Source organism: Corvus kubaryi, unplaced genomic scaffold (assembly GCF_017639235.1).
Source record: "Corvus kubaryi isolate FWS band 111438036 unplaced genomic scaffold, C.kubaryi_AGA036_p1.0 split1-131, whole genome shotgun sequence".
Classification (NCBI taxonomy): Eukaryota; Metazoa; Chordata; class Aves; order Passeriformes; family Corvidae; genus Corvus; species Corvus kubaryi.
Genome location: NW_024582073.1, coordinates 16,393,842 through 16,408,134, shown reverse-complemented (window position 1 = coordinate 16,408,134; position 14,293 = coordinate 16,393,842). Strand labels below are relative to the sequence as shown.

Genomic DNA, 14,293 nt, shown 5'->3' with positions numbered 1-14,293 from the left:
TGCTGCCCTGCGTGCGGAGCGGGGCTGCGCGCCGCCTCGCCCGGGACGTGCCCCGCGCCTGCAGCTGCTCGGCGCAGGGCCCCTCGCCGCGGGGCCGCAGCCGCGGGCCGGCCGGGAAGGTGAGGGGCTGCCCGCGGGGGGAGCCGGGGCGGGGGGGTCGCGTGTCCCTTCCTCCGCTCGGGCCCGCGGCTCTCGGCTGAGCCCCCCGTGTGCCGCCCGGAGCTGAGTCAGGAGTGATGCGGCTCCCTCTGCTTCTCTTGGGTGTGCCAGACTGGAGGTCTGCACTGGTGGGGATAAGCTCTTTTGTATTTAAAATTACTGATTGAAAGAAATTTTGTCTTCATGTGCTCGGCAAAATTGTTGTAAGTTTAGTTACGTTGTATCTGAATTCTTTTTCACACTTTAAAGTAGTTGTAGTAGTTGATCCTGGTTTACTGAAGAGTTACTCTGTTCATTACGTTAGATAATTCAAAAACTGAGATAAATAAATACAGAGGTAGCAATAGTTTGAACAGTGTGCTCGCTGCCTCTCTGATGGGTCTCTAAATTTCATGTTGCTTACATTAACGCATGTCCTTTTCTAGGGTCTTGTTCTGGGAGTCTACTCTAGTGAAAAGGATGATGGTGCTGCCCAATTCACTAGTGCAGGAGATGCTTTTGATAGGCTTCTGTCCGGAAAGCTGAGAGCACTTCTGTCCCTGTAAGTGTGTGATAAGCTTCTGAAATGGATTAAAGTATCGACAAATACCAGTAGGAATGGTCTTTTTTTTTTTTCATTATTAGTGTCTGTGTCCATATCACTGTCAGGCTGGTATTTGCTTCTAGAGTTTGGAGGGGACCTCCCATGATAAAACCAAGCACTGAGCAAACATGCAAAATGTTCATGGGACCCATCCTCTGCTGTGAATCAGCACAGAGCCAAGCATCCTGTTACATTTGTGTGGCGCACTGCGTGGTCATGGAGTGAGTGTAGTACTGTAAGATTTATCACAGTAAGGACCTCTGTGTTGAAAGAATGCTTTTGTGTCCTAGATGTGGGCCACCTTTGAAGAAAGGCAAAACACGCATATTTCATGGTTTGCATCAGGTATGAACTTTGCGTTTTTGTATGCTAATTGATTGATGTATGAAGTTTGCCTTTACATCTAATTTTAAGCTGAGTTCACTGCTGTGCTTGTATAAATGGCCTACTCTTCTTCTCTCCTTTTGACCCTCTCAACTCCTGTTCTGCACTGCCCGTATTTGCACAGCCTTTTGCACAGTCCTGTACTCCCTCCAGTGTGCTGCAAGTGGAGAGAATGTAAACAAGTCTGCTCCAAAGGTGCTGTACTCTGAATAGCTGCTTCCTGAATGAGCTAAAGCATGGCAGTTTTGGATCTGACATCTGTGCCTCCTGTGTCCAGGGGGGGTGAGTGTGTGAGGAGTTACTGATAGGTACAAAGATCTTCCAGACCTGACAGTTCTAACACAAAGTAGTCCCATCATATGCTTTTGTCAGAGGTTTTAAGTCAGGTGCTTGAAACCTCTGAAAGTAAGACATGGGACTGTTTTTCAAGCAGGACTTTTGGCTGCACAGACATGATAGATCACAAGGTATGAGGTGAGGATTCATCTGCTCAAAGTCAGGCTTTTGGTGCCATTTGAGAAGCCGGGATACCTCTAATGCATATATGTGAAGATGACCAGTATGGTATGATTTGTGCCTTTTTGGAGTAGTAGCTAAGGCCTAGGCAGGCATGTGATGTGACACTAGGTGTCCCTGTCTAAGTAACTGAATCTCACGCTAGGGCTATTTAAGTAATCTGAAATAAAGCCATTTGTAGTGAGTATTGCCTGCCATGTATAAATTCCTGTGCAGACACCCCATGCAGGTGACACTGGACTTGGTAAAAAGGCTCTCAGAAATTTCATGGAAGTTGAGTGCACTGAAAGTCCCATTATCCCAGTTCTGCATGTAGAATGGGCTCTGAAGTGAGTAACAAATGTCTGCAAAAGAAGACAGGAGAATGTTAACTGGTATCACTGGTTTTCTGGATAGCTAACACAAGTTTCAGCATTCTTTTGACTAAAAGACTTTACTACAGTGTAGCAGTTTGAAAGCTAATTGTTAGAAGTTGACAGAGATGGAAGGGGAAAGCCTAAAATAATCTTAATTTTTTTAAGAGCTATAGGAGCATACATATATATATATGTTCATACAGATATATGTATATAGCTTTGAGTTTTATACAAATTTGACTTTGCTCTTAAAAGGCTCCTTTAATCCTCATTGCTTCTTTTTTCCTTCCACTTGCTTGCAGTTTATAAGGCAAGCATTTAGTCTGCCATGCTACATTGTTTTCCTGAGTTCCGGAGAGGTGTACCTCTGTGCAGCTTTCATTTGCAACCTGGCAAATTGTGCCAGCAGACCCCCCTGAGATGAGCTAAGACACTGAGCTTTTGAAGTTGTTTTATTTCCTTGAACATACTACTGTGCCAAAAAAGGTTACAATTCTCCAGATCAGTTCTGTCCTTTCTTACAGCTTGAAAGCTGGATCTGCTTTCCAAGGACTCTTAGGCTTGCCATTAGGAGTATCAAACTTACCATGTGTTGAGCACAAAGCCCTGTCTGGTCTGTGCAATGCACATGATTATTAACTGGACAACAGAATAACTGACTGCAAGCCTGTAGCAAATGATTGGGAGCACAGGACAGCAGCACCATACTGGCACTCTTAATGAAAAGTGCCTGATATAGAAGAAGTACTGCATGTATTTTAATGATGTGCTTAGTTTGATTTGGAAAGTAAAGTCTTTATAACAGCTCTGCTGTGGCTGTAACAATGAGGAAATGAATCCGTTTGTGTTTTGACTTCATCTAGGACTTTCCAAGTGTAGTGGTAGTTGGCTTGGGTAAGAAGAATGCTGGAATAAATGAACAAGAAAACTGGAATGAAGGCAAAGAAAATGTTCGTACAGCTGTTGCAGGTTAACCATTTTAAAAATTTTTTAAACATTTTGTCTATAAAGCAATTGCAGTTCTGCAGCATGTTCCATTTTTGAAGACCAAGTCTAGATATGCCTTTGTTTTGAAATGCACAACTTACTGCATGGTTTGGTAAATGCATTTACTTGTCACTGATATTCATGTAAATTTTTCCTTAGCGAGGAGTTATCAAGAGTGTAAATCAAATCTGAAGACAGGAAACTGCAGTTATTTATATCAAATAACTTTCCTAAACAGTGTGATATTGAAAAGGCACTTGTCTAATTAGTATTTTGAAGCCTGGGAGCATCAGCAATTCACTTTATGGTCACTCTGTGCTTAAGTATGCACATATAATTACTTCTGCCACTTCATAACTGAGATATTTGCATTATAAACTAACATCTTTCACAACATCAGTACTATGATTCAGCATGTTCTCTGTAGACAAAGGAGGGCTTATCTTAAGGATGACTGCTGGATCTAAGTGTGTAAAATAAGAATTAAAAGAGTTCTCACTGAAGACTTTATAATCTGTGATTGGATGACAACTGTATGTCCAAAGTGCTAGCCTGTAGGTGCCATTAACATTGTTAATTAATATTAACACTGTAGCTGACATAAAACACTGTTAAATTACTTGGGAACAAAATAGAATTTATGGAATACATTGTTTTATAAAAGGGCGTATAAACTCATCTGGAAGAAAAGAGCAGTCATATTCTTGGCAAAAATCTAAATTATGACAAATTTCTAATACCTGTAGATAGTCATAATTCATAGCACTCCAGAGTAATAGAGCCTTGCTTTGCTCTAGAATGAGCTTAAAGGAGTCAGAACAACTTTGATTTTTCCTTTTTTATTCTTGTGAAACACTTTAATTATTATAATTTATCAAGTGGTATTTTTAGTAAAAGTTTGTCAGTGTATGGTTGTTAGCATTTTTAATTATTCTACTGCATGATCTCTTTAACTGACTTACTTATAATCTCAGATATCTTCAGTTAAAATTATCTTTGCCTTGAAATGGCCCACTGATCACCTCAGACACCTGTTTTGCTGTTCTGTGCAATAGTTGCCCTTCAATTCTGTGCGTATTTTTCAGTTGGCTGCAGGCAGATCCAGGAGCTGGAGATTCCTTGTGTGGAAGTAGATCCCTGCGGGGATGCGCAAGCAGCTGCAGAAGGTGCTGTCCTTGGATTGCATGAATATAATGAGCTGAAGCAAAAAAAGAAGCCTGTAGTTACTCCTCAGCTACATGGAAGGTGATGGCAAAGGAAAGCTTGCCTATTCATTTGTCTGTTTGCTTGCTTATTTATAAAACTGTGTGCGTGGCATGCTTGTGCATGAGAAAAACAAAACTGAAAGAGTAAGGCTAGCAACAGTACTCAACTGCTAACTCCTACTCATTTGAATTTCCTGAAGAATTTTACATCTCAAGCATATTTATAGTGTTTGTTCTGTGTTTTGATGCCATGTTCAGAGGTTAAGGGTAAATAAATGCTGCTTCATAGAAAAGAAGGGCCAGAATAAAAGTAGAAGTAAAAAAATACCTGAAGAGTAGTTGTCATATACGACAATTTGGTATTGTGTGCCAAAATTCTGGAGAAGAGGTGTTTCAAACTCCATAAATGGATAAATCCTTTGGAGAATCAGGAAATACTAACTGACACCAGACCAATGCATTATGGATATATTTTACATAGTTCATTTGTTATATTTTCATTCACAGAGTATAATGCGAGAAGCTGGGGTTCTTCTGGTCTCTAAATAGACATCACTTACTGGAGACCAGAAAGTAGAACCAGAGCTTTTGGTTTCAGAACAATTACCAGAGTGGACTTTGGATATTTTGTATAGAATATTCTGTCATGCATAGGGGAGGTATTTCCTGTATGTACTTTAAACAGGAACAAATCCTTCCTTTCAAAGAAGTTAATGAAATAAAATAAAACCCTCTTGATTAAGCATGTCTAGATAAGCTATATGTAAAATAAACACTCTTCCCATTTTGTAGCACAGCAGATAGTCTGGGGGCTGATTAAATTCATATTAAATAAACATTTCCTGAAAACATAGATGGTCCTATGACCACTTACAACACTGGAAGTAATTTTATTATATAGTAATTTAGGTTGGAAAAGACTTCTGGAGGTCATTCAGTCCAGCTCCAACTTGGATTAGGGATAACCTGGACATTACATAAAACATTAAAGTTTGGTCAGGTTGATCAGCCCTTTGTTTAGTCCATATTTGAATATCTCCTGAGCTGAAAATTCCACGTCCTCACTGGGCCATCTGTTCTAGTGCTTAACTTGCCAGTTTCAGTGTCAGCTGACATTTGGCTTCTTAATTACATCCCTCCATATCCAGGCAATATTTCTGTATTCCTGGATTCCTCTACCATTGTCCTGCTCTTTTTAGAGGCAGAATCCAGTTCAAGGCCCTACTTTGTGATAACTTATAAAGCAAGTAAGTTGTCTCAGTAAAAGGAAAGGTTTTGTACTGGTTGTCTGGCAAAGTAACCAGAGAGACCTCCCATTTGCTACACAAGCTCTGTGTATGTTTGTTCTGTCATTTGTTGGTGAAGTGCCTTGAGTGCACTATGAAATGAGATCCAAATTCCACTCTTATCACATAATCGTATTTCGGTAAAGGCAAAAACAGAATTGGAGACTTTATATGGTAAATAAAAACTTTCAAGGCTGTTAATGTGATTACAAACTTTGGAAAGGGTATTAAACCTTGTGGTTAAGGATTTAAGCCAATCTTTGGTTAGTCATGATTAGGACAAGACCTAAAGAATTGGATAGATAATTTGACATCTGTCTGCTCTCAGATTTTCCTAGCTTTCTCTGAAGTATTTGGCACTGACTAGAACCAGAGATGAGTTACTAGACTAGATTCCTTGTGGTAAGATAACTGTGATATTCTTAACTGCTCCAAATTAATGATACTGCATTTTAAGAAAGAGAATATGTGAATGCTGACATCTTACTTTTGCAAATGTGTATAATTCTGATCATTGTGTGTTGTTGTTCAGTGCTGAAAGTGAAGCCTGGCAAAAAGGTGTTATCTATGCTGAGGGACAGAACCTCGCTCGGTACCTTATGGAGGCTCCAGCTAATTATATAACTCCCATCAAATTTGCTGAACATATTGAACAGAAGCTCAGAAGTTTCAGCAATGTAAAGGTCCACATAAGGTAAATTCCACAGAAATGATTCTTCTGTAGGGTAGAGGACCATAACAGTAAGATAAGATACCTTCCAGGTTATTCAAATCTCATTTTCCCTTTGCTACTTCAAATGACAAAAGCAGGGAGAGTGTTTGGGGAAAAGGTATGAGGGGTGTCCAGAATGGAGGCTGTTCTCAAGAATTAGAAGATGAGCTGTTAGTTTGCAGAGGAAGCAAGATACTGTGATGCAGTAAAATCATTACCTGTCAATTAGTCATGCAGTCAATTACTGCTTAATTAACACGTGCTGTGAAAAGAAGCGTCAGTGAACAGAGGGCTAATATTAATTACCTTTTGTTTTCTTCCCAGGTGGGTTTTTTACATACCTTTCCTTTTTTTGTGTGGATGTGGTAATAAAACATCTTCTATTTATTGCTGTTACTGTTGGGATTTTTAAAATAGCTTTTAAAAATGTGAGATGGAGCCATAAAAGCCCTTGCAAGTGGATTTGCACAGCTGGTGCTTCTTGCCCCTGAATTTCTACTTTCTGCTCATCAGTGGAAACAGGCTAACTGGTTGTGCAAGTGTTGGAGGCTATTTTGTTGACAAGCAAAAGGCTGAGGGAAATCTTGCTAGCAGAAAGCTAAATGTAACCTGCTGCAATATTGTTACTTCATATGCCTTTAGCATCTATAGCCTCACAGGCAAGTGAAAGATAAGTGTTTCTGATGCAGAAACTGTAGACAAGCTGTTGTTTTTGGGGTTTTTTTTTAAACAAGATAGAACAAAAAGAGCAACTTTGAAGTGGTTTTCTGCCTCACAAAAATGGTAGTAATGGTTGGATTTAAATTACAGTTTCCAAAATAACTAACTAAAATTAATTGGCTTGTGTACAAACCTTCAAGAATCATGATCTCTTAAAAAAAACCCACCTTGGTCAAAGTGTCCAGTTGAAAAAAAACAAAAAACCCAAACTAATATGTTTTTATTCCAGACCGGAGTCTTGGATAACAACACAAGAGATGGGAGCATTCCTGAGTGTAGCTAAGGGTTCAGCTGAACCTCCCATCTTTCTGGAGATTCACTATTCAGGGGGTGCTGATACAAATGACTCCCCATTGGTATTTGTAGGAAAAGGAGTTACATTTGACAGGTATGTATGCTAATATTTTAACTACTAGAGGGAGAAAATGTTTTTCTGCTATTCATGTTCAACAGGGAGATGCTTTTCCTTTGCTCAGCACATCTTCCAATGCCATTCCACTGAACTTGTGTTATATAGTAGCTTGTGCTGTCTTTCCTGGGGATGAGACAACATCAATTGTCCAAAGTAGGAATTAATAAGGTATCATCTTGTAAGGGGAAAAAGGAAATTCAGAGGGAAAGAAAATAAAGAAGGTGCTATTTTTTTTTCTTGTCCTGAGCAAACCTGTGGATGAAGAATTTACATGTTTAGAATTGCAGTATGTCACTGGACATCTAGATGATGCTTAAGGAAATAGAAAATAGTTCATTCTTTGCAGCAATTCCTTATAACTACTTTCCATGTCACATACTACTGAAGAATTTATCAGTCAGTTCCCCATCCATATGTTGATTTTACCAAGTGTACTGTTTTTTTCTTGTTTTGTGCACTGCTGTTATGAAGACCAATTAGTTAGTCCACTGCAGTTTACCTGGACTTTTATGGTCTCCTAATGATGAGGAAGTAATATTTTATCTGAAATGAAAACCCAGATACCTTGCTTTCAGTACACTTACTAGGGTTGCAGGAGTATTTGGAGCACCAGGTCTAGCATTTACTGATATTTGGTGTTAACACATACTGATGGACAGAACATCATCAGTGTATGTGACATCGAACTTGAGCTGTTTGTTCCAGCGGTGGCATTTCACTGAAGCCGTCATCGGGTATGGATGCAATGAGAGCAGATATGGGAGGGGCAGCAACTGTCTGTTCAGCCATTGTGACAGCAGCAGCTCTAAATCTACCTCTCAACATAATTGGTAAGTGTGTTTGTGTGGAGAATCCAAAAATCTTAGTTCTACAAAGTTTTGTGAGAGAGAACATTCCTAGTACTAGCAATGGTAAAAGCCATGTAGAAACATCATGGACACTTGCACACCTACTTCTCTCATTCCCTTGCTCAACCTCTCTTCCATTTTTACTTGCATACAAAAACACTGCTATTCTTTACTTGAATAAAATATTGGAACACCAAATTAAGGTTTTTAAGGTATGATATTTAGATCTTAAGTGAGAAATGCTTGTCAATAAAGTGAGTGCCAATCCTTCATTACAAGAAGGAGTGTGCATGTCTGTGTAAGCAGACAGTATGAAAAGGAGTTCGCTGAGCTACCTCTGTGAGTGCTTGTCACAACTGAACAGGAAGAGGGATCAGCTTTAATTTCCTTAGGTGACTATCTCAGCAGAAAACTAAAACAAATGAAACCAGTCTGCTGATACTATTATGTATGTGCAATGTTTTTTTTTTCCAGAAAAAAAGCTTATTTTTTTCTGCAGAGATAAAATTAAATGTGCTGATTCAGACGCTGTGGCAAGACCAGCTGGCAATGACATGTAACATGTTCTAGGATAAGTTTTAGTTTGAGAAGCTGAACTTGGGAGTTAACTGGTACTTTAGTCACTTCTATGCTTCAACCAGAAGAGGGCAGCGATGCCCACATGCATCCTCACAGCGTTCCTCACCTTTGTGTGCGATGGGAAGGGCTGGCAGTGGAGCCTGTACATTCACGCCACTGAGAAGTGGTGCTCCACTTGTGGACCTTGTGCCAGGTGCAGGTTTTCCCTAGGAGTGGTGGAGTGCCTTTCATTCCATGATCCCAGTTGTAGTTGCAGTTTTGATGCTGAGCCTGTTTTTTTGCTCATTTCTAGTTGCTCTTGGTGTGGCTGGAGATATGTGACAACCCCGGACCCCTCTGGACATTATACAATGAGCAGAGTTCAAATGGCTCAGAGTGTTTATTTGAGAAGTTTTTAATTTCAGAAAGAAAGAAGTTCCATGTGAATAATTATATATGGGAGACATAATATTTATTGCTCCTCTGATATGACTTGTCTGGGAAAAAAGTAGAAGAAAATCTTAGTGATAAAATAGTGTAGGTGAGAGAGCATGGTGGTGCATCATGCACCACCACGAGTTTCCCTGATTGAAAACTGGACCATGTGTCTTTCATTAACCAGGAGAATTTGGATTTTGAGCTTAATTTCAAAACAACACTTCTACTGTTTTCTTAGGGAGGTGTTTGGGGTTTATCTAAGTGGGTTTTTTTCTATAACTTTTCTGAGAAGAAAATTAGTAATTCATTTTTCTTTTTGTCTCTGAGGTTTGGCACCCCTCTGTGAAAATATGCCCAGTGGTAAGGCAAACAAGCCTGGGGATGTAGTTAGAGCCAAGAATGGAAAAACAATACAGGTATGCCTGTGAAACTTGGATTTTGAGTACTTTTAATGAATTGGTGTAATCAACCAAGTTGACTGCAGTCAGAGTACGTTTGAAACAAACCCTTAAAGATAAGCAGTGCAAGTGTACTGTTTTTAAAAATGTAAGAAGCATGTTATTAACTAGAAATTACTATCTTAGGATTTTTTTCAGATATAGATTGAAGAGATGAGGCATGTTTTATAAATTGCTAGGAAAAGCTGCAAAGTAAGGTCATTTACTGAGCGTGCTGGAAAAGCTTGTTTGGCACAAGAGGTTGTTAAAATGCTCTTACATACAGGCTCTCAGTCTGAATGAATAACATTAATTGCTTCCAGCAGACCCTTCAGAACAATTCCTTGCTATCTGGAGTAACTCATGAGAGTAAGGCATCCATTTTCTTCTGATAGAACCAACGTCTTTACACTGCCAAAATGCTCAGAACAATCAGAACTCTGAGTCATAGGGGCTGTTTGTTCAAAGGAGCTTGCCAAATCAGTATCCAAGATACATATTTTGTATTTATTACAAATGGTTCCATACTCATCTAATAGAATAAATTGTACTGAAAGTCATTGTGTGGTAGATCACTGATTTAATGCAGAATTAGATGGGTTAATATTTCCTTCTGTCTGAATTTCTGTGATTCTGCCACTTTTGACTTGCTGAACCTTCCATTTCTTTGACGTTCATCTCTGAAAACTGAGTTCAGTCACCCTCTGCTTTGAAAGGGAAAAAGACTGGCCATGTATTTCCCCACCAAGAAGAAATTTGCAAGAAAGTGCTGGTAGCTCAGAGCGCATGATGCAGCCTATGTGCTCCACTGAGGCACCTCTCCGGGCTCTTCTGAGGAGCCAGCAGTACAGAGACCCAGCATGTGGAGGAGGTTGCAGTGCTGAAAGATGACTTAACCTCAGCTACAGATATGCTTTTACTTTATAAACATTACTGCATATCAATACTATATTTTCTTCTTTTTTTTTTTTTTCAGTGTAGTTTGAGTAAATTTTCATTACCTGAAGTTCCTAGGGCCTCTATCCAACAACTATTTAAGATAATATGTGAGAAATACATCAGTGAAAGAGATGTTTACAGTACTTTATCTGGTTTTTTTACTAATTTTGCCCTTGAAGGTAGATAACACAGATGCAGAAGGAAGACTGCTCTTAGCTGATGCTCTCTGTTACGCCCACAATTTTAATGCAAGGGCCATTGTGAATGCTGCAACATTAACAGGTAAGCAGTGTCCCTTCCCTGCTCATTTTGGAAGTCAGTTTTGTGTTACTTATTAGTTGGGCTGTGGATTAGTTGCACTGTGTATGTAAATCCAACCTTAATTCAGAGGCAACTGGGATGATTTTGCATGTTGCAGGACAACAGCGAGCACAGCTTGTGTGTCTCTGGAGTGGGGAGGGGACACGTAGGACATGCAGAGTACGTGCTCAGCAGTGGAGATGAAGTTGGGCTGGCCCAGCCCAGCTGGAACCAAGAGCAGAAAAACCTACACAGCCTTCAATGTTTCTGCACAGTGTTTCCCTGTGCTTCTTCCATCTCTGAGCTAAACCCTCCCAGCTCCCAGGGCTGTGTGATGCAGAGGTAGTGGCGTGTTCATGGAAGAATTCTGCCCAGTTCACATGGCACAGACCACTCTGGAGCTCAGGTTCCTGAGCAGCTTTGCTGAGTGCCTGAGCTCTGACGTAGCCAGTGCCAGTATGTGAGCTAGCTCAGGCTTCCATGATGACAGGAGAGTCGTCATCATCTTCCCCAGAACTGGTATGACTGAAGTACCTCCTATGTTTTGTGCAGTTTGCATACTTCTAGGCGTTTTGAAATGTGTTTTAATTGTTTAATCTCTACAGTTGCATAATAATGAGGTTGTAAATTTAAATTTAAAACCAGCAATTGTGTATGCAGCTCATGAACTCACTAACAAGCTGTCATGGGTGAGGTGACTGTAGCTGAAATAAAAGCAAACACGGAAGAGTAATTCTGACAGGACTCCACTGTGTTGCTTAATGAATATGCTAAGCAAAATAATCATGCTTATAGAGATTCTCTGCTATAGATGGACAGCTTTAAATTATGTTCCATCAGTTTTACGTGTTCAAATGCTGTGGAAAATTTCAATAGACAAAAAGGAAACTGATTTTAAGATTGTTGGTTTGTATAAAAGTGTTCCCACCTGTGATCCTTGGGCACTGAGCAGGAAGAAGGAGGGCTCCCATAGAAATTTCTTTGACATATTTCGTTAAACTACTTTTTTATTTTTTTCATCTCACTGAGGATTGAGTGTTGGTATTAGAGAAGCAGTTATGGGGCATCAAATAGGAAAATATGTATGTAATCTCTAGTATTTTGATAAGGATTATTTTAATAAAGTAAATATTTAATAAAGTAAGTTTACACATGATGTGCTAAAGTCGACTTAAGTGAAATTCACAAAAGAGAAGGTATGAGCTCAAAAATTATTGAGGTCTATAAACTGGAAAAAGCCCACTCACTTGTATTTTCTACATGAAAATAATATCTAGATTTATTTTAGAGGATAGTTATTGTTTAATACATTATCTTAGAAATATTTCTAAGAAACATTAAGCTGAAATCAGAAAATTTAGTTTCATGGGAAACAATATAATTTTTATGATTTCTTGTGTCTTTTAGACTATATAAATGTTTTAAAAATTGTTCAGACTTTCAAATATGTGAGTGTACTAAAGTCTTCAGGTTTTGCAGTCTGATTAATTCCTGTTACTGATAATGGGAGTTAAAACGGGGAAGTTCTGTGAGGAGTCAGGATGCAGGGAATAGCTCAGGTTCACCTTTGCCTTTGTCATATAAGCTCGAAGGTGTTTCTTTAGGTGCCATGGATGTTGCATTGGGATCTGCTGCAACTGGAGTGTTCACAAATTCATCTTGGCTTTGGACTCACCTCTATGAGGTAGGCCATCTGCATTATTATTAAATCATAATAGTAATAATTCAGTTATATATCTTATTGAAAAGTTAGTACATTACTGAAAGTCTTTATGCAAATTGAAAGATGTTATACATTTTGAAATTTTAGAGGAATGATGTCAATCCTATATTTACTTGAAAACAATGTTGACTATTACTAGCTCTTCAGTGAGATGTAATATCATACACCAAACATCTCAAGGATCTGCATGGTCTGATAACTTACTGCATATGCATAAGCTCTGGACTACTGGCAGTAATAAGTTCACGTTAAAAAGATAATTGATCTTGCTTAAAAACATGGAGACAGAAATTCAGAGAGGACTTGTGAGTGGCTGAAGTGTGATGGATCAAGGAAGCTTCTGAGGGGAAGAATTTCTGTTGTCAGGGAAAAGGAAAAACAGATAAAAAATGTGGTCTTTTGATGTTGCCTTTTGGATAACACCTAAAAGCAGGATTGCCTGGTTTGTTTTGCTAACAGTGTATTCCCAAAAACATAATATATTGGGCTGAAGATTTTTAGACTGATAAAACCTAAACAAAAAGAAGCATGCATGAAACCAGGGCTTACAAGTGCAGTAAAAAAAAAAAAAAAAATTTTCCCAAATTATGATTGGTTATTTTTCAGGCCAGCATTTTGACAGGGGACAGAGTTTGGAGGATGCCTCTTTTTGAACATTACACAAAACAAGTAACAGACTGTCCTCTTGCAGATGTTAGTAACATTGGAAAGTACAGCAGGTAAGATGAACCAATATCTTTCATGTGCCCCTTTCTTTCACCGTATTTGTTTAATATGTGTGCTGTTGGAGTTGCTCTGGAAACAATACATTTTTCTTCTTCCCACAGAGCTGGAGGAGCATGCACAGCTGCTGCATTCCTGAAGGAATTTGTGACTGCCTCTCACTGGGCTCATTTGGATATAGCTGGGGTGATGTCGAATAAAGATGAGGTGCCCTATCTTCGGAAGGGCATGGCAGGGCGACCCACGAGAACGCTTGTAGAGTTTGCAGCTCGATTAAGTCAAGATAGTCACAATGCCAAATAAAAATACTTGTTCTAAAATCATCCACTCTGCCTTAAGGAAAAAAAATCTTAAAAGGTATAATTTGTAAATGAATGCCTCAAGCATATTTCCACTATGACAATTAAAAATGCATTTTATAAATTATTACTTGGGTAAGAATATCCCAACTTTGAGATTTGTCATCCCATATTATGCATCTTAAAATAGAACTTATTCTGTTTGAACTATTAAGGTATTTAATACCAAAACATGATAATGAAAATTATTGAGATGCCTATTTTATATGTAAAGTAGGCATAATTATTGTAAACAATAAATACCTTATTTGGATGTAAGTTTTGATTGAGAGAGAATAACCAATAGATGATAGATGTGCCTCAGTTTTGGGTGAACTGTAGGTGGTGTCAACAGTAACTCTGCAAAGTTGTTCATAAAAACACCATTCTGACATTTTTTCCTTAGACTGCTGTTTGTATGTACTGAGGCAGAAATGGTGCTGCGTCATTTTAGGCTGTTGCAATTAGTGTGATCAGCATGGCTTCAGCACAGAATTATGTAGTAAGTTCTGAACACGCCAACAAGAGTGTATCTTGTAACTCTTTCACAGAAAGCTAGTGAATGCAAGTTAGTGTTTGTGGGTTTTTTAGAGGAATCTGCTGCCATCTCACACGACTTTTGTTGTCCTGATAGTTCCTGTCTTTACTGGTGTGAGGTGGCCACACTCC

At 39.0% G+C, this 14,293-nt stretch overlaps 1 protein-coding gene across 1 annotated transcript; it reads left to right on the top strand.

The window, feature by feature from the left end:
- Window positions 1–5: 5 nt before the first annotated feature.
- Window positions 6–13,903, top strand: LAP3 (leucine aminopeptidase 3; the record flags this gene model as incomplete). Its single annotated transcript, XM_042053373.1, has 13 exons — window positions 6–119; window positions 585–700; window positions 1,033–1,087; window positions 2,862–2,967; window positions 4,071–4,230; window positions 6,009–6,170; window positions 7,138–7,296; window positions 8,026–8,150; window positions 9,492–9,580; window positions 10,720–10,822; window positions 12,445–12,524; window positions 13,170–13,282; window positions 13,391–13,903. Coding segments are annotated over 13 exons (1,581 nt in total), but the record flags the coding sequence as incomplete, so codon positions are not given.
- Window positions 13,904–14,293: the final 390 nt, after the last annotated feature.